The 19,953-nt window shown below is 49.0% G+C and overlaps 4 protein-coding genes across 4 annotated transcripts in view; 1 reads left to right on the top strand and 3 right to left on the bottom strand.

The window, feature by feature from the left end:
* LOC123767758 (choline-phosphate cytidylyltransferase B) overlaps positions 1 to 19,953 on the top strand; it is a 664,019-nt gene that overhangs the window by 88,764 nt on the left and 555,302 nt on the right. The window lies entirely within an intron of this gene.
* LOC123767754 (chondroadherin) overlaps positions 1 to 19,953 on the bottom strand; it is a 144,908-nt gene that overhangs the window by 69,903 nt on the left and 55,052 nt on the right. The gene's annotated exons all lie outside the window — the stretch shown is intronic.
* LOC138355380 (uncharacterized protein DDB_G0286393-like) lies at positions 9,795 to 10,187 on the bottom strand. The gene has a single exon (XM_069310266.1). It carries the CDS (start codon positions 10,185 to 10,187, stop codon positions 9,795 to 9,797), a length of 393 nt encoding a protein of 130 aa, XP_069166367.1.
* On the bottom strand, positions 10,679 to 12,072 carry LOC138355379 (trichohyalin-like). Its single transcript, XM_069310265.1, has 2 exons — positions 11,899 to 12,072; positions 10,679 to 11,440 (listed from the first exon to the last, which is right to left on the bottom strand). Exons 1-2 carry the CDS (start codon positions 12,070 to 12,072, stop codon positions 10,679 to 10,681), a joined length of 936 nt encoding a protein of 311 aa, XP_069166366.1.

Here is a 19,953-nt window from a genome sequence, read left to right as displayed (position 1 = left end):
CCACGCCCCTCACAATCTGTGGCACCACCACCACACAGGGGTGTCACGCCCTCACAATCCATGGCACCACCACCACACAGGGGTGCCACGCCCCTCACAATCTGTGGCACCACCACCACACAGGGGTGCCACGCCCCTCACAATCTGTGGCACCACCACCACACAGGGGTGCCACGCCCTCACAATCCATGGCACCACCACCACACAGGGGTGCCACGCCCTCACAATCCATGGCACCACCACCAAAGGTGCCACCGCCCGCGGTATCAACATCACAGAGGTGTAACCCCTCCTCCCTTTCCCCAGTACAATATACCATGAGTATATTTTTCTTGGTAGTTTTGACCAAGAATGTTGTGAAAGATATGAAAACCTTTTGTCACACAATCATGTAAGAACTCCTTATTAAAGAGGCAGAATCTTAAGATCTTGAGGTTTCTCGTCATTATGTGTGTTACTGGCGGCCACGTGTGAATATGTATCATGTATGTTACTGGCGACCACGTGTGAATATGTATCATGTATGTTACTGGCGACCACGTGTGAATATGTATCATGTATGTTACTGGCGACCACGTGTGAATATGTATCATGTATGTTACTGGCGGCCACGTGTGAATATGTATCATTTATGTTACTGGCGGCCACGTGTGAATATGTATCATGTATGTTACTGGCGACCACGTGTGAATATGTATCATGTATGTTACTGGCGACCACGTGTGAATATGTATCATGAATGTTACTGGCGACCACGTGTGAATATGTATCATGAATGTTACTGGCGACCATGTGTGAATATGTATCATGAATGTTACTGGCGGCCACGTGTGAATATGTATCATGTATGTTACTGGCGGCCACGTGTGAATATGTATCATGTGTGTTACTGGCGGCCACGTGTGAATATGTATCATGTGTGTTACTGGCGACCACGTGTGAATATGTATCATGTGTGTTACTGGCGACCACGTGTGAATATGTATCATGTGTGTTACTGGCGGCCACGTGTGAATATGTATCATGTATGTTACTGGCGGCCACGTGTGAATATGTATCATGTGTGTTACTGGCGACCACGTGTGAATATGTATCATGTGTGTTACTGGCGGCCACGTGTGAATATGCATCATGTATGTTACTGGCGACCACGTGTGAATATGTATCATGTATGTTACTGGCGACCACGTGTGAATATGTATCATGTATGTTACTGGCGGCCACGTGTGAATATGTATCATGTATGTTACTGGCGGCCACGTGTGAATATGCATCATGTATGTTACTGGCGACCACGTGTGAATATGTATCATGTATGCTACTGGCGACCACGTGTGAATATGTATCATGTATGTTACTGGCGACCACGTGAGACTATGTATAATTTAAATGTGGCGGTGAGCGGTGTCATGCAGAGCGGCACCCACTTTGCTTATACATATGGCGAGGGCTGAAGCAAGCTGTGAATATAACACAGCCGCAGACTGGCTCCACTCACTGGCTGTCATGCCTACACGCTCACACGAGGACTCAACACCGAGTACAAGAAGTGGTGAATTATGGACTGGTGGGCCTCGGGTGGAGTGACGGCCAGGAGGCCCCTGGTCAGCCCCGCCCCCAGCCACACCCTGTGTTTAACATCCAACATTGAAGACCTGTAGGGGTGGTGCTCGTCCACCTGACACTCACACTGGTAATTATCATCAATTATTTGATGGCGCGTAATATGGCTGTGGTGGTGGTGCGAGGGGATTCATCAATAGCCTGGGTGATCGGCGGTATGTTGTTCACCGCGACGGAGAGGCCCACCACCACCGCCTGCATGTATTAAAGGGGATGTGGTGGTTCTAGCGGGAGTTTTGCTCAAGGAAAGGAGGTGAAGGTACACGTGGGCGGCCCAGCTGGGCGAGGCGGTCACTGATCACAGCCTATCTTCATAATATTATTACGATTTATGCTCTTTTTCTGAGGTTTTCAACCGTTTTGTTAATCTGGATTTAGAAACCGTTTTGAAGGCATTTGGACGTTGGAGAGTTATTGTGGAACACAGACGGAGCACCACTGTGATGTGGTTGTGTGGGGCAGTGTGGCTCACTAGTGTTTGTGGTTCACTACTACCATTTACCTCTGTGTTTTGTGGCGCTGGCTCACACTTGGCCTTCCCTGCTCCACCTGCTGCCACACTACCTCCAGATTATCATCCTGCGTCTCTCTCTCTCTCTCTCCCTGGGAAAATGGAGATAGTGCGCGTGCTGGTAGTTTGAGGAGATAGCGGTGAGGGGCAGCTGATGGTAACTGATGGGGTCAGGTGATGGGCCGGGGTCGTAGAGGGGGTTGGTCCACCTGTATGCCTTTTTCTGTCTGAAGGTAGATGTATTTAATGTTTTTTCTGAAGTAAAAGAGAAACGAGAGAAAAATGGTGCAGCATGGCACTAATATTTCTGTACCGCAGTATTCACGAACACAGAGTTTCAAGGAGGAGAGGGGTGGGGACCTCTGCGATAGACACGTACACGAGCACACACATCTCACCGTTTGACACTCCGTTAAAAATGCAATTGTTGTGCCGAGCCGGAAACTTTCGAAATTGAAACAGGCCGCAGTTTTAACGGAGGAGCGGCAGTGTTGAGAGCGTCACATGTATGGTGAATTGACAGGTTGCTCGTACTTAAGACGCAGCAGTTGTTCAGGTGTACAGACGACCAAATAGGAACGTTGAAGGTAATATTCGTGAGAATATTTACAGGGTGAGTTTACCTCTTGTTTACCTGAAGTTGGTTTCTAGAGCTCTGCTCCTCTCGATCTGCGGTCCTCGGGACGGTTGTCAGGTTTATTTGGTGATTGCTTACTGACAGCTGGGCGTCAGTAAGGGCATATATATATATATATATATATATATATATATATATATATATATATATATATATATATATATATATATATATATATATATATATACATATATATATATATATACATATATATATATATATACATATATATATATATATACATATATTATTAAATATGACCGAAAAAGTAAGATTAATAATTCTAACACGAATTTTCTCAGAAAATTTTCTCAGAAAAAAAACAGAACGCTTTAAAAGAGACTAACGTCGTCTATGCCTTCAAATGCCCACTTGGGGACTGTAAGCTCCAAAAAACCCAGTATATAGGCAAGACAACAACATCTCTTTCTAGGCGTTTAACGATGCATAAACAACAGGGCTCCATTAAGGAACATATAATCTCTTCCCATAACCAAACCATCGCCAGAGAAATCCTAGTAAACAACACAGAAATCATCGATAGATACAGCGATAGCAGGCGGCTTGACGTTTGCGAGGCACTACACATCAAGAAGTCAACACCAGCAATCAACAGCCAATTATTGCACAACTATATTCTACCCACCTCAAGACTCCGCTCCAATATAGAAGCATCAAGAAATATGGACCAATAGGCTTTCTACAAACACTTCTATTCAATACCCATTGTTTCTGTTCTGTCTTGTGTTGATACTTTTAATACCCTATTAATATCCTCTAGTGTTCTGTCTTGTGTTAATGCCACATCATCCTTCCCACCTCACTCAAATGTAATGCCACATCACCCTTCCCACCTCACTCAAATGTAGATATAAAATCAGGGAAACGCAAGTTCTAATCAGTTGTGTATTTGTGAAGTCTTTGAAAATGTAATAAGTTTTACGAAACGCGCCCGTGTCGCGTCAGACTAGAAATAAAAATGAATTTTGGAGAAGTGATTTTTGATTTACCTCCAACAGTGAAGCATAATGTACGAAAGATTGAGAAAATTCGTGTTAGAATTATTAATCTTACTTTTTCGGTCATATTTAATAATATATGTCTACAGGAAAGACTGCTACCAAAATATACTAATATATATATACATATATATATATATATAATTTATATATATATATATATATATATATATATATATATATATATATATATATATATGTACCTAGTAGCCAGAACGCACTTCTCAGCCTACTATGCAAGGCCCGATTTACCTAATAAGCCAAGTTTTCCTGAATTAATATATTTTCTCATTTTTTTCTTATGAAATGATAAAGTTACCCATTTCATTATGTGTGAGGTCAATTTTTTTATTGGAGTTAAAATTAACGTAGATATATGACCGAACCTAACCAACCCTACCTAACCTAACCTATCTTTATAGGTTAGGTTAGGTAGCCGAAAAAGTTAGGTTAGGTAGTCGAAAAAACATTAATTCATGAAAACTTGGCTTATTAGGCAAATCGGACCTTGCATAGTAGGCTGAGAAGTGCGTTCTGGCTACTAGGTACGACATATATATATTTATATATTATATATATATATATATATATATATATATATAATATACATGTGGTGAACGACACGAATGTGTCTAATAGCATTTCCTCACCCACTTACGAAACCCATGCATCTTTGTTTAGATTTATTAACCCCATTTACGAGCTTGGAAACTTGACAATGTAAAGTGTTGAGTAGATGTAAACAAAGCTGCCATGATTATTACCACATGTACAGGCATCTTAGATGTTGATGAACCGCAGGGAAGAGCTCCCTCGACCCATTCCCAGTATTAATGGGGTCCAAACACTTCAGCTTTACTTTTCTTTAACTAAAAGTTCCTTTACTTTTTTTACAATAAAATTATAGTATTTATCGGTTGGCATCAATCCAAGAGGCACGTTTGTATTTACTACTTACATGTTAACTGTTTGTGCCTGCAGGGTCGAGCTGTTAGCTCTTGGACCCCACCTTTCTAACCGTCGGTTATCTAATGTACTGACTCCTGATCTATTTTCCTCTATCATATCTTCTACATATGTTTCTTACTAACACTCACACACATTCCCAAGATGCAGCCCATTTGTTTTTGCCTCGACCGGGAATCGAACCCGGGACCTCAGGAATACTACCCCCCGAGCGCTGTCCATCAGCTGACAGCGGGAAAAAAGACATGAAGATTTATTTTTTCCAGATGGATATATATATATTTCTGTTGATTTGTAATGTTAATAAACACAATTTTCCAACGTTTCTTTACCATTCAGAACCCGAGAATTTTAACCAAAAGAGCAAGGTTTTAACACCAACAACAGGCGTAGTGAAGAACTTAAGCTGATTAAGCATAACCAGCATCATTTTTTTCAGCATAGCCACATTATTTACATTTAGTGCTAAAAACTGACAACAGGAAATAAATGTCAAAACGCAAAACGCAAGCATGCATATATATATATATATATATATATATATATATATATATATATGTATATATATATGTCGTACCTAGTAGCCAGAACGCACTTTTCAGCCTACTATGCAAGGCCCGATTTGCCTAATAAGCCAAGTTTTCATGAATTAATGTTTTTTCGACGACCTAACCTACCTACCTAACCTAACCTAACCTAACTTTTTCAGCTACCTAACCTAACCTAACCTATGAAGATAGGTTAGGTTAGGTTAGGTAGGGTTGGTTAGGTTCGGTCATATATCTACGTTAATATTAACTACAATAAAAAAAAATTGACCTCATACATAATGAAAAGGCTAGCGTTATCATTTCATAAGAAAAAAATTAGAGAAAATATATTAATTCAGGAAAACTTGGCTTATTAGGCAAATCGGGCCTTGTATACTAGGCCAAGAAGTGCGTTCTGGGTATTAGGTACAAGATACATATGTATACACTTAAGCAGCTTGACGAGTTGTGTTTAGTGATCAGTGGTAACTTGTGTAATAGTTGCCATCAATGTGTTGTTAAACAGCGTTTGACACAACTGCTCACCAACTGGCAAGAAAACTCTTCACAGAAGCATCAACTCAAACTTGGGAGAGAAGAGCCAAGATTATAGGTGTTGTCCGTGACCAGCGCCCTTGGTCACGGCACTATTGGCTCCCCCAGGTCTCGCCCCCCCCTCTCCCCACGCTACTAGTCTCTTGACCTGACCTGACCTTGCCTGACCTCCGCCTCCACATCACTTCTTGGTCTCCACAGTGGTTCTGTCCCCGACTTGGCCTCGACTGTGTCTTCAATATCTTGGGTCTATTGCCCTCTAACCCCGAATCGACCGGACCAGACTCTACTCCACCTGACCTGACTCGACCCCACCTGATACGATCCAGTCATCTGGATTGGAGTTCCATCCCTCCCCTGGTCTCCCCCGGTCCTAGCTGATTAGACCCGACCTCACCGCTGGAACTCGTCCAGGGTTGTGGGTTACCCCTAATCTTCCCCCTCCCCCCCCCACTGGCTGGGTTTCTCTCCCTCACTTGACTTGAATTAACTTAACCTTACTACCTGACCCAGGGCGGTCAAAAGTTCACAGAGATGCAATAACATTATACCTGACTACATAACATTATATCCAGGTAGATAACATTATACATGACTACATAACACTGTACATTGCTAGATAACATTAAATGTGGCTAGATAACACACACACACTACACTGTATACACGCTACAAGTTTACTCTGCCAGGAGCTAGAGAGCGCCAGTGTAGCCAAGCTTGTACGTAAACAAGCCTGGCTACACTGAAAGCAAATTGTGACTCAAAGAGTAGAACTTGCAAGAGATCAGCGACAGAATGACGACAATTATAGAAGCAGAACCAGCATGAGCTAAGTGCATCTTTGTGGAGTGTCAAGAGTCTGGACTGTCCAGTCATGCGCTGGACACCAGTTACTATTATTTTGTGTGTGTGAGTGTGTGTGTGTGTGTGTGTGTGTGTGTGTGTGTGTGTGTGTGTGTGTGTGTGTGTGTGTGCTTTGAAAAGCAGGTTAGTGACTAGGTGTTGAGCATGGCGGAGGAGAGCCTGATAGGTGGGAAGCTGCTAACGAAATGATTGGCGACATGGTTGACATTTGTGACTGTTTCAGATCAGCCAATCACAGGGACTAATCTTGTTACTGCACCAGTGTTGAGTGTGTGTTAATTTGCACATGTAAGTTTCGCAGATGGCTCAGACCTAATGAGAGGGGGTCAAAAACAGCCCGACTTGGGTTTGTTTACCTGGCGGGAGATAAGGTCCCTCCCACAACCTTATCTCCCCTCCTCCCCGACAATCCCATCCTGCATCTCCCTCCCAATCCCTCCACAATCAACCTCCTCCAATCCATCCTACTCTGTATTTCCTATCCCATTTTCACTTTATCGTGAGCGCCTCTACTGGCAATGTCAGCAGCTGCAGTATGGTCAACAGGTCACTCAGGTCATGCAAGGAGGAAAGTGTTCAGGTCAACAATACACAACTCAGGCGAGTCACTCCTTTGTCAGGTGTGTTTTGCCTCTGTTGGTAAACTGTCCGTGGCAGAGGTGTTGCCTCTGTTGGTAAACCACGTGAGGCAGAGGTGTTTCCTCTAGGTAGACCACCTGTGGTAGAGGTGTTCCCTCTAGGTAGACCACCTGTGGTAGAGGTGTTCCCTCTAGGTAGACCACCTGTGGTAGAGGTGTTCCCTCTAGGTAGACCACCTGTGGTAGAGGTGTTCCCTCTAGGTAGACCACCTGTGGTAGAGGTGTTCCCTCTAGGTAGACCACCTGTGGTAGAGGTGTTCCCTCTAGGTAGACCACCTGTGGTAGAGGTGTTCCCTCTAGGTAGACCACCTGTGGTAGAGGTGTTCCCTCTAGGTAGACCACCTGTGGCAGAGGTGTTCCCTCTAGGTAGACCACCTGTGGTAGAGGTGTTCCCTCTAGGTAGACCACCTGTGGTAGAGGTGTTCCCTCTAGGTAGACCACCTGTGGTAGAGGTGTTCCCTCTAGGTAGACCACCTGTGGTAGAGGTGTTCCCTCTAGGTAGACCACCTGTGGTAGAGGTGTTCCCTCTAGGTAGACCACCTGTGGTAGAGGTGTTCCCTCTAGGTAGACCACCTGTGGTAGAGGTGTTCCCTCTAGGTAGACCACCTGTGGTAGAGGTGTTCCCTCTAGGTAGACCACCTGTGGTAGAGGTGTTCCCTCTAGGTAGACCACCTGTGGTAGAGGTGTTCCCTCTAGGTAGACCACCTGTGGTAGAGGTGTTCCCTCTAGGTAGACCACCTGTGGTAGAGGTGTTCCCTCTAGGTAAACCACCTGTGGTAGAGGTGTTCCCTCTAGGTAAACCACCTGCCAGGACAGTTTTTTTTTATTTTATTTTATTTTTTTATTATTTTCTACCACAGACGTGGCCACACATTTACAATGCTAACCAGCATATATACATTTTCTTCTGTCCTCCATGGACAGGGTTAGAGAAGTGTTAAACATATAGTTCAAGGGTTTATTGAACACTCAACCACAGAAGGTGATTCGGTGCTTTTAAAATGCTAAGCTAACCTACATACGTAAATACATAGATACACAGATTTACGTATGCCCTACATAAAGTGTTTGATGTGTCTTTTACATAGTGTCATTAATGTACATTCACAAAGGTGAAATGTAATTCTGATCAGCTTCCATATATACTTTATACCCATACATATACATACACACACACACACTGCCAGGACAGTGAGGGCTGCCGTGGCAGGTGTCACAGTTGACCCATGACGGTGTCCTCCGCACACAGTCGGGGGTGAGATGTCAGGTATGACTACGGTGACCCAGGCAAGTGTTGTCTACAGCGGCCTCGTGTTAACTCTTGCTAACCCACTAGTGATTCTTCTGACAATAACAGTAGTTAGTAATGGTAATGTCTTCTCGCAGACATAATATAGGATAAAACCCCACACTTGTGTATTTGTGAAGTTTAAACCATGGTGATTTACACCAATATAAACAAGAGGTGACATGATCAGGAGGTCAAGAAGGATAAGAGGACTGGCCCCAGGATAGCAGCCTCACCAGACGTTGAGATGTAAGTCTGGCCCAACCTGTCCTCTTGAAAACAACGTCGTTTTTGGCCGTTTGCCCGTATGGCCGAAAGTGGACGTAATTTGAAAATGAAAACAAATGAAAATAAATTTGGGATTTTTTTTTTTCAACAGTAAGTTAAGGGTCCTCTGATAGATTAGGTGGGCAGTAAAATTCTCATAAAGTTTCAAAATGTTATGAAAAACGTTAATTTAAAGTTAACTTTTCTAACCTTACCGAGTAAGCCGGATGACTCAAACAGAAAACGGGACAGTACGTCACTTTTGTGAGTCGATTTCATTTCAAGTTACGTCCAAATTTGGCCATAGCGCGCATACCAGCCAAAAGTGACGTTATTTTTAAGAGGACGGGTTTCATAATCACACACACAAACCTTCACAAAGCTCTCAGGAGGGTGCGAAAGACTTGGTGTAAATTCCTTACAAAAATTTCAAAACAAGTGTGAGTTTTTAGCCTAAATAACAGTAGTGATAATTTGGGCAGGATTGCTTGATGCAGTTAGCCCCTGTGGAAGCACTCTGGCCTGGCCCGGATGGTGGGATACGTCTCTCTGTGGTGGCTCACCTGCTCAATATGAATGCTTGCCACTCACCACTTGAGCCAGCTGGCTTGCTATCTTGGTTATCTTGAGGTTATCTTGAGATGATTTCGGGGCTTTAGTGTCCCCGCGGCCCGGTCCTCGACCAGGCCTCCACCCCCAGGAAGCAGCCTGTGACAGCTGACTAACACCCAGGTACCTATTTTACTGCTAGGTAACAGGGGCATAGGGTGAAAGAAACTCTGCCCATTGTTTCTCGCCGGCGCCCGGGATCGAACCCGGGACCACAGGATCACAAGTCCAGCGTGCTGTCCGCTCGGCCGACCGGCTCCCTATAACTCTTCGTAAGTTATAGGCTGCTAGCCTTTACGAACTTCTGAATCTTGACGCAGCTCTTGACGCAGAATCAGCTCTTGACGCAGCTGCTCTTGACGCAGAATCAGCTCTTGACGCAGAATCAGCTCTTGACGCAGAATCAGCTCTTGACGCAGCTGCTCTTGACGCAGAATCAGCTCTTGACGCAGCTGCTCTTGACGCAGAATCAGCTCTTGACACAGAATCAGCTCTTGACGCAGAATCAGCTCTTGACGCAGAATCAGCTCTTGACGCAGAATCAGCTCTTGACGCAGAATCAGCTCTTGACGCAGAATCAGCTCTTGGCGCAGAATCAGCTCTTGACGCAGAATCAGCTCTTGACGCAGAATCAGCTCTTGACGCAGCTGCTCTTGACACCAATCAGAGGATAGCATCATCATTGGCCTATTCCGTGAATGGTTCCCTCGTGAGTTTGTGTGGCATCAATGGGGTGCGAATTGACAAAGGATCGCTGCCAGATCAAAATACTAAGACTTAAGTGGCAAGGTTTCCCGCTCTGCCCCCTCACTTGAGTAGCAGTCCGCCTCATCCAAGATGGCTGCTCCGCGCCTCACTTGGGCACCCTAACTGCAGAACTGACTTTGCATCGTGGGCGTGCACTTTAATTTAGAAATATTCAAATTCTCACATCTCCCTCTGCACCCCCCCCCCCCACCCACCTCTCCCCCATCCCACCCCCACCTCTCCCACCCCTCCCCCCACCTCTCCCACCCCTCCCCCCACCTCTCCCCCCTCCCCCCACCTCTCCCCCCCATCCCGTCTCACTATTCACATAAAAAATCGGATAAAAATCAAACATTTTTGTTAGAAAAATATCATTATTTGAGAGTGGAAGGAAGGCCCCGCCTCGCGTCCTCTAGTGGCTTATTCATAAATACCCTCCCAGCTGCTCTTGACGCAGCTGCTCTTGACGCTGCTGCTCTTGACGCAGCCGCTCTTGACGCTGCTGCTCTTGACGCAGCTGCTCTTGACGCAGCTGCTGCTCTTGACGCAACTGCTCTTGACGCAGCTGCTGCTCTTGACGCAGCTGCTGCTCTTGACGCAGCTGCTGCTCTTGACGCAGCTGCTCTTGACGCAGCTGCTGCTCTTGACGCAGCTGCTGCTCTTGACGCAGCTGCTGCTCTTGACGCAGCTGCTGCTCTTGACGCAGCTGCTGCTCTTGACGCAGCTGCTGCTCTTGACGCAGCTGCTCTTGACGCAGCTGCTGCTCTTGACGCAGCTGCTGCTCTTGACGCAGCTGCTGCTCTTGACGCAGCTGCTGCTCTTGACGCTCCTGCTGCTCTTGACGTTCCTGCTGCTCTTGACGCTGCTGCTGCTCTTGACGCTCCTGCCGCTCTTGACGCAGCTGCTGCTCTTGACGCTGCTGCTGCTCTTGACGCTGCTGCTGCTCTTGACGCAGCTGCTGCTCTTGACACTGCTGCTGCTCTTGACGCTCCTGCTGCTCTTGACGCTCCTGCTGCTCTTGACGCTGCCGCTGCTCTTGACGCTGCCGCTGCTCTTGACGCTGCCGCTCTTGACGCTGCCGCTCTTGACGCAGCTGCTCTTGACGCTGCCGCACTTGACGCTGCCGCTCTTGACGCAGCTGCTCTTGACGCTGCCGCTCTTGACGCTGCCGCTCTTGACGCAGCTCCTTATATGCACCTTTTTTATTGCTACTTTTTAAACTTTTTGTTAACTTTACGTTCTTTTTTAAGTAATCTTTTTATATTTTGTGGCTGCGTGTTTGTTTTGCTTGTTCTTGGTTATGGGTTTTATTGTCCCATTTCATAAGTAATTTATTGCGAATTAATTTGGTAAATTATAAATTATAAATTGAGATACCCAGCTGCGCCTGGGTCTCTCACCCCCCCCCCGTTCCATTTCCCCCTACACCTTATCTTCCCCCTCCCTCCTAATCTTCCCCTATGGCATTTGTTTTCCCTATCCCCCTCTCCTTTCCCTATTCCCCATCTTTCCTTCCTCCTCCCTGTCCCCCAGCATCCTCTGACCGCCTTTCTCACACCTCTCCCCATTTCTCCCTTATATCTCTTCACCAATCCTCATCCCACCCACACCCCCTCTCCACCCCTCACCCCATCTTTCTTATACCTCTGAACTCTCTTCTCTTACTTTCTCCTCCTCCTCCTCCCCTATCTCCTCCCTTACTTCATCCTCTCTTCCACCCTCTCTGTCTCTAAATATCCTTCGTCTTCCCCCTCCTTTCATCTCGTCAAATATTTCCCCTTCTCCTCTCTCTTCAAACTTTCCCATTTCCTCCTCCATTCTCACCTCTCCCCTCCTCCTCCTCCTCCTCCTCCTCCTCCTCCTCCTCTCAGAAAAAGTCCACAGGCAACACAACCAATATTTCAGACTTCATGAAAGTCGCTGAGGGGGGGGGTTGGGTTAGATGCCGATATTTCTTAAGGTGTGGCACTGGAGCCGACACTCCTGGCGGCCAGCCTGTGGTGGCACTCCTGTGCTCCACATGGTTCATGTGTGTAGGTTGGGTGAGACTACCCCCGAGCCTCTGGCCTCCAACCTTGGCCACTCAGATATTCTTATAGATGTGTAGGACATTTTAAAGCTTAATGTATTTTAAAGTGTGGTATCTTGAGGTGAGGGGGGGGTGGGGTTGGGGGATCGCTTGAGGTGAGGGAGGGGGGGTTGGGGGTCGCTTGAGGTGAGGGGGGGTTGGGGGTCGCTTGAGGTGAGGGGGGGGTTGGGGGTCGCTTGAGGTGAGCGGAAGGTTGGGGGGTCGCTTGAGGTGAGGGAGGGGGGGTTAGGGGGACGCTGGAGGTGAGGGGGGATGGAGGGACGCTTGAGGTGAGGGGGGGGGGTTGGGGGTCGCTTGAGGTGAGGGGGGGTTGGGGGTCGCTTGAGGTGAGGGAGAGGGGGTTGGGGGTCGCTTGAGGTGAGGGACGGGGGGTTGTGGGTCGCTTGAGGTGAGGGAGGGTGGGTTGGGGGTAGCTTGAGGTGAGGGAGGGGGGGTTGGGGGGTCGCTTGAGGTGAGGGAGGGGGGGTTGGGGGGTCGCTTGAGGTGAGGGGGGGGGGGTTGAGGGGTCGCTTGAGGTGAGGGAGGGGGGATTGGGGGGTCGCTTGAGGTGAGGGAGGGGGGGTTGGGGGGTCGCTTGAGGTGAGGGAGGGGGGGTTGGGGGGTCGCTTGAGGTGAGGGAGGGGGGGGTTGGGGGGTCGCTTGAGGTGAGGGAGGGGGGGTTGGGGGGTCGCTTGAGGTGAGAGGGGGGGTTGGGGGGTCGCTTGAGAGGGGGGGATAGGAAAGAAAAAGTGCGTTTAAGTACGATTTCATTTTTGTCTAAATACTTTTCAAAGTGTGCTTTAGAGAGCAAATTGTGTGTGAGAGAAACAAAGGCGGTGAAGGAGCCGTGGTTGTGAACACCGGCCACGATAATAACACACAGCAGGTTATGGACACAACCCTTCCTCCAGCGGTGCCCCTCTGGGCGGGCCCAAGGTGGTGCAGGAGTGGGCGGGGTGGGGGTGTGGGCGGGGTGTGGGCGAGCCCAAGGTGGTGCAGGAGTGGGCGGGGTGAGGGGGAGGGGGTGTGGGCGGGGTGAGGGGATGTGGGCGGGGTGAGGGGGAGGGGGTGTGGGTGGGGTGAGAGGTGGGGGAGGGAGTGTGGGGGGCGATGATGAGAGGTAGTAGACGGGACGGTAGTAGACGGTAGTAGACACCTATATAAGGCTCTAGTTCGGCCGCATCTAGAGTATCCCCCAGTACCACTACACACCATAAAGAAAACTAACATGCAGAAACTGTAAGCAGTACAAAATAAGGCGCTAAGGAGAACAGCAAAACACCGTCCACCATATGATCAGACAATCCAGGAGCTCCATGAACTCCTGAACATACAGCCACTAAACATCAGACTGCAGCACCAAGCCATCAGGGTGTGGAACACCATCGAAATGTTAGAGGACCCAATGTTAGAAAGATTGCTCCAAGATGAGACGCCCCGCTCCCACAGCTGGTGGCCCAAGAGCCTCGATTCTCTAGATGAAAACCCCGCCCCACAGTATATAATTCCCAGATGAGATACTGACCAGATATCCTTCCCCCATAATTGGAAAACTGAATATGTAGGTGTGTATGTATGCATGTGTGTGTGTATATGTATGTATGGATATATATATATATATATATATATATATATATATATATATATATATATATATATATATATATATATATATATATATATATATATATATATATATATATTATATGTGTATGGGTGAGTATATGTGTGTATATATGTGTATATATGAACAACTCGATAAATAATATGTATGTATGAACAACTCGATAAATAATAATAATAAAATAAAGAGCCTTAAACAGAACAACATGTGTGGAAGCATCGGAGTGTGTATATATGAATGCTACACAGTATTCATCTATGGACATCCATATATGGTGAAACACATGTGAAGAACCTCTCACACACTCACTGCTCCCTGACAAGAGGGAGCCAGCTTAGCTTAGCTGCCAACACCCATACATCGTGTCAGCAAGGCGGACAGCCCGCCTGCTTTCATACCTCTCACTGTATTTCCCACTTCTATACTTCCCTTCACCTATGCCTCTCCTTCCTCTTTACTCTCCCCCCTCAAAAAAGGGGGGGGGTGAAGCAAAGGAGATGTGGGGGGGGGGGGGGGGGAGAAGGGGAAGTGTCCAGTCAGCACAAAGGTCTGGAGTTTCCAGCTCGTTTGTAGCATTTTTTTCATTCTTCACCTTCCCAGCCGCCTCCTCCCTCACTCCTTCCTCACCCTTCCTCCCTGCTCCCCTCCCTCTCCTCTCCCTCATTCCTTCATTCCTCTCTTCCTCACTCCTTCATCCCTTTCTTTTCTGTCATCCATTCTCCCCCTCTCTCTTTTCTCCCTCACCCTCCCTCTCTCCCTCACCCTCCCTCTCTCCCTCACCCTCCCTCTCTTCTCCCCAGTCACTTTTGTATTTCCCTTTGTTTTCCAGTTCTACCTCGCCTACTGATAGGTTCCCCTCCCCCATGTTGCCTCCCCCCTCACCTCCCCTCACCTCCTTGATCTCCCCTCACCTTCTCCTGCATTATGCGCCATGGCACAGTAAACTAACTGAAGAGAGCACGGTAAATACGTCGCTATGCAAAGATGGGAAAGTTGGGGCGGGGGCCGAGGGGGGGGGAGGGTAAGAGGGGGACATTGGCCAAGGGGAAGAGGGGGGGGAAAGAGGCGGGTGGGGCGGGGGTCGAGAGGACAGAGTCAAGAAGGAAGTCAATAGACGAGGTACGTTTTTAAAAGAGATATTTGAAGGCGGAGACTTGGTAATGATGTGGGCGAGAGAGAGAGAGAGAGGGAGAGAGGAAGGTGGAATGGGCAGGTAGAGGGAGCTGGGATAGATAGGGACGGGTAGGTGGGATGGGCCGGGACAAAGTCGGTTAATATTTCAGTATGCAAATTAGGAGCCAGTTCAATAACAAGAAAACCGGATAAAATCGACGAGAGGAGCTGAATTAACTTACAGAAAACACAAATACTTTTTTTATGAAATCCAAAGGAAATAAAGTAGTGAAAATAAATACAATAAAACATATAATAAATACAAAAACAGTGAAGGAAGGAGGGAAGGAAGAAGGGAAGGAAGGAAGGAAGGCTGGCCTGATTCTGAAGTGGAAATTAAAGAAGAAAAACATTAAAGTGTTTTTGAACGTTTGTGTTTTGATCTGGGACGACGTGTTGTGGTCTGGGACGACGTGTGGTGGTCTGGAACGACGTGTTGTGGTCTGGAACGACGTGTGGTGGTCTGGGACGACGTGTGGTGGTCCGGGACGACGTGTGGTGGTCCGGGACGACGTGTGGTGGTCCAGGACGTGCGGTGGTCCAGGACGTGCGGTGGTCCGGGACGACGTGCGGTGGTCCGGGACGACGTGCGGTGGTCCGGGACGACGTGCGGTGGTCCGGGACGACGTGTGGTGGTCCGGGACGACGTGTGGTGGTCCAGGACGTGCGGTGGTGGTCCGGGACGACGTGCGGTGGTCCGGGACGACGTGCAGTGGTCCGGGACGACGTGCGGTGGTCCGGGACGACGTGCAGTGGTCCGGGACGACGTGCGGTGGTCCGGGACGACGTGCGGTGGTCCGGGACGACGTGCGGTGGTCCGGGACGACGTGCGGTGGTCCGGGACGACGTGCGGTGGTCCGGGACGACGTGCGGTGGTCCGGGACGACGTGCGGTGGTCCGTGACGACGTGCGGTGGTCCGGGACGACGTGCGGTGGTCCGGGACGACGTGCGGTGGTCCGGGACGACGTGCGGTGGTCCGGGACGACGTGCGGTGGTCCGGGACGACGTGCGGTGGTCCGGGACGACGTGCGGTGGTCCGGGACGAGGTGTGGTGGCCCGGGACGAGGTGTGGTGGTCCGGGACGACGTGTGGTGGTCCGGGACGACGTGTGGTGGTCCGAGACGACGTGTTGTGGTCCGGGACGACGTGTGGTGGTCCGGGACGACGTGTGGTGGTCCGGGACGACGTGTGGTCCGGGGCGACGTGTGGTGGTCCGGGGCGACGTGTGGTGGTCCGGGGCGACGTGTGGTGGTCCGGGGCGACGTGCGGTGGTCCGGGGCGACGTGTGGTGGTCCGGGGCGACGTGTGGTGGTCCGGGGCGACGTGCGGTGGTCCGGGGCGACGTGTGGTGGTCCGGGGCGACGTGCGGTGGTCCTCGCCTTTCGTGTTTGCAAAAGTGTACAAGCGCCTAATTGTGCTTATATATTTAGACAAATGGGGGGCATCTTCGACAAGCCGCCGGCTTCGGATATGTAGGTAATACAAACCCCCATAAGGGGCTTGTAGTAAAGCACCAGACGACGGTACAGGGTGCAAATAGACCAAATGACCTCGTCGAGGTCACTAGGTGACTCTCAGGTAAATTCCGGTAAATTTGTATATAACGTGAGTGTTCATGTCTGGTTAGGCACGTATGTGCATTCTTAAACATTCTTGGCATTTTTGTGTGTACTTTGTTTCTAATAGTTTGTGTGTGTGTGTTTGTGGGGGGAGGGGGTAGCTCTGTATGTCTGTGTGTGTGGCCGTGTGTGTGTTTGTGGGGGGAGGGGGTAGCTCTGTATGTCTGTGTGTGTGGCCGTGTGTGTGGGGGTGGGGGGGGGTGTTCTCAGCTCGTTGTACTCACCTAGTTGTTCTTGCGGGGGTTGAGCTCTGGCTCTTTGGTCCCGCCTCTCAACCGTCAACCAACTGATGTACAGATTCCTGAGCCTATTGGGCTCTATCATATCTACATTTGAAACTGTGTATGGAGTCAGCCTCCACCACATCACTGCCTAATGCATTCCACCTTTTTAACTACTGACACTGAAAAAGTTCTTTCAAACGTCCCTGTGGCTCATTTGGGTGTGTCGTGGGTGAGTGTGTCATGTAGATCTGCTACATGTGTTAGGAGTCTTGTGTTCCCTTAACCGTGTGTGAGTGTTCAGGAAATTGTCACGTTGAGGAAACGTTGACTTAAGTGTTTCTTCGACCCTTAGTAGAAAGTATTTACTAACATTAAATATTGTTGATATAGTATCAGTTGCAATAATGCGTGTGCATGATACATGTGCAGTTATGTATATACTAGGAAGGGCAGCTAGCTGGCTGTGCCTGGAATACACGCGCCCCCCTCCCCTCACCACCCTTCTCCTCAATTCTTATCTCCCCAATTTATCCTTCCGTTTCAACTTATTTATGTAGAGAGGCTACCTGGCTGCACCCGGGTTTCTTCCCGTCCCTCTTTCTATTCTTTTCCCCTTTTTCTCCCCCACTCTCCATCCCCCGAGAGCAGAGCAGAGGTGCCATAGGCACAATCAGAGAACACTGTATAAACATCAGAGGTCCGCGGTTGTTCAACGTCCTCCCAGCGAGCATAAGAAATATTGCCGGAACAACCGTGGACATCTTCAAGAGGAAACTAGATTTATTCCTGCAAGGAGTGCCGGACCAACCGGGCTGTGGTGGGTATGTGGGCCTGCGGGCCGCTCCAAGCAACAGCCTAGTGGACCAAACTCTCACAAGTCAAGCCTGGCCTCGGGCCGGGCTTGGGGAGTAGAAGAACTCCCAGAACCCCATCAACCAGGTAACCCTCGTCCCCATCCCCTCGGTCCCTCCATCCGTCCTCCCCCTCTCCCCTCTATCCCCGACCTCTCCCACTTCTATCAGAAAACTTAGTATTAAGAAGTACTGAGAGAATAGAATTGGTATCAGAAATTATATTACGACACTTCTAACTCCACGGAAATCACATATCACATTTCACAACTCCATGAAAATGGGCTTGGGGGGGGGGGGGCGGATGGGGGTAGGGTTGTTTATAAGTGCTAATAATTTTAAAACATTTTAACTTAGGCCTACCCCGACCAGCCTTTTTCCGTCCCATACCCGAAATCACCCCCTCCCCCCTCCCACCTGCAAATTTGGTTGATGCTCGTCCGAGACATCTGCCCTGCAACTCTGGACAGTCTCCTATGGTATAGCTATATGTGTATAACCAAATATCTGTCGACGGTTGGGCTCTTCCAACCACTTGGGCTGGACGGTAGAGCGACGGTCTCGCTTCATGCAGGTCGGCGTTCAATCCCCGACCGTCCCAAAGTGGTTGGGCACCATCCCTTCCCTCCCCGTCCCAGCCCAAATCCTTATCCTGATCTCCTTCCAAGTGCTCTATAGTCGTAATAGCTTGGCGCTTTCTCCTGTTGGTTTCCTTCCCTTCTGAACGACCTGTCTAGCCTCACCCAATTTGATACATGACGTGTATGGGGTGTGGAGGTGTCATAGGCCAATCAGGACCGGCACCAGTTCCACGCTTTAAGAAATAAATGAATCTACCCCCCCCCCTCCACCCTCGTGCAATTTTCAAGGTCTGAAATATTGGTGGAGACCATCCACACATTATATAACTATCGGGGGAGAGGGGAAGGGGGAAGGGGAAGGGGAAGGGGCAAGGGGAAGGGGAAGAAGGGAAATGTTTGCAGAGAGGGAAGGATAGAGGAGGAGAAGGGTGGATAGACGGGGGGAGAGGGGAAGCCTGAGGTGAGAGATGAAAGGAGAGGAGGTGAGAGACGGGAGAGAAGGGGTGATGTTAGGAGAGTCAGGTGGATAGGGTGGAAGAGGGGGCTCCTTGGGACAGAGGGTGAGAGGGGTTACTGAAATAGGGTGAGTATGGGGGAGGGTGAGTATGACCGGTTACTGAAATCAATGCTAGAAAAAGCCCTTAACCTCTCTCTCGATGACCTACAGTGGAAACAAGCCTCTCTTCCCGTAAGACTTGGGGGCCTCGGAGTTCGAACAGCAACGCAAATCGCTGTTCCAACCTTCCTGTCCTCCTTATCAGCATCCGACGACCTTGTGAAGGAAATTCTACCTGCCCACTTACATCAGCTGGCAGGTGTACATGATCCCAATTTTACACACTGTGCCACAGAGTGGGCCTCTCGTGCAGACCCATCACCTCATCCACCATCCCCAAAAGCCCACAAGCAATCCAGCTGGGATGGCCCCATTGTAGACCAAGTTGCTGCAGAGTGCCTGGGTGCTGCAACAACACAACACGACATTGCTCGCCTCACAGCAGTAGCAGCACCACATGCAGGGGATTTCCTGTTAGCAACCCCAATGTCGGCAACTGGCACGCGTCTCACACCACACGCCCTCCGAATTGCTGTGACCCTTCGCCTTGCTGCCCCAATCCACACCAGATATAGGTGTATTTGCGTTGAGGTGGTGGCTGACAGGTACGGCCACCATGGCCTACTCTGCCAAAGCACAGGGGGATGGCACTCGAGGCACAGTGAAGTTAACGACATCAAGAGGAGCCTCACCACAGCTGGATGCCCAGCTGAAAGAGAGCCCCGTTACCTAACGCCCCGTAACTCTGATGCTCTTATTGGTCGCCCGGATGGTATCACAGTGAACCCCTGGAAGAATGGCAAGCAGTTGGTATGGGACTACACGTGCGTATCAACCCTGGCTAACACCTACATTAACCTCAGTGTTGCACAACCAGGTGGCGCTGCCACCCACAGGGAAGCAGCCAAATCCCGTAAGTATAGAGAACTGGATCACCACTACAATTTTGTCCCCATTGCTTCTGAGACGCTCGGCGCCTGGGGTAAAAGTGCTACCAGTTTT

Source organism: Procambarus clarkii, chromosome 67, assembly GCF_040958095.1.
Source record: "Procambarus clarkii isolate CNS0578487 chromosome 67, FALCON_Pclarkii_2.0, whole genome shotgun sequence".
Lineage (NCBI taxonomy): Eukaryota > Metazoa > Arthropoda > Malacostraca > Decapoda > Cambaridae > Procambarus > Procambarus clarkii.
This window is presented reverse-complemented; position numbering and strand designations above follow the sequence as displayed.

Coding starts and splice junctions, on each gene's coding strand:
- LOC138355380 (XM_069310266.1), bottom strand. CDS start 10,187: ATGATGCTATCCTCTGATTGGTGTCAAGAGCAGCTGCGTCAAGAGCTG.
- LOC138355379 (XM_069310265.1), bottom strand. CDS start 12,072: ATGGAGGAGGAAATGGGAAAGTTTGAAGAGAGAGGAGAAGGGGAAATA. Junction 11,441..11,898: donor TAAGAGAAGAGAGTTCAGAG/GTATAAGAAAGA, acceptor GGTGCATATAAG/GAGCTGCGTCAAGAGCGGCA.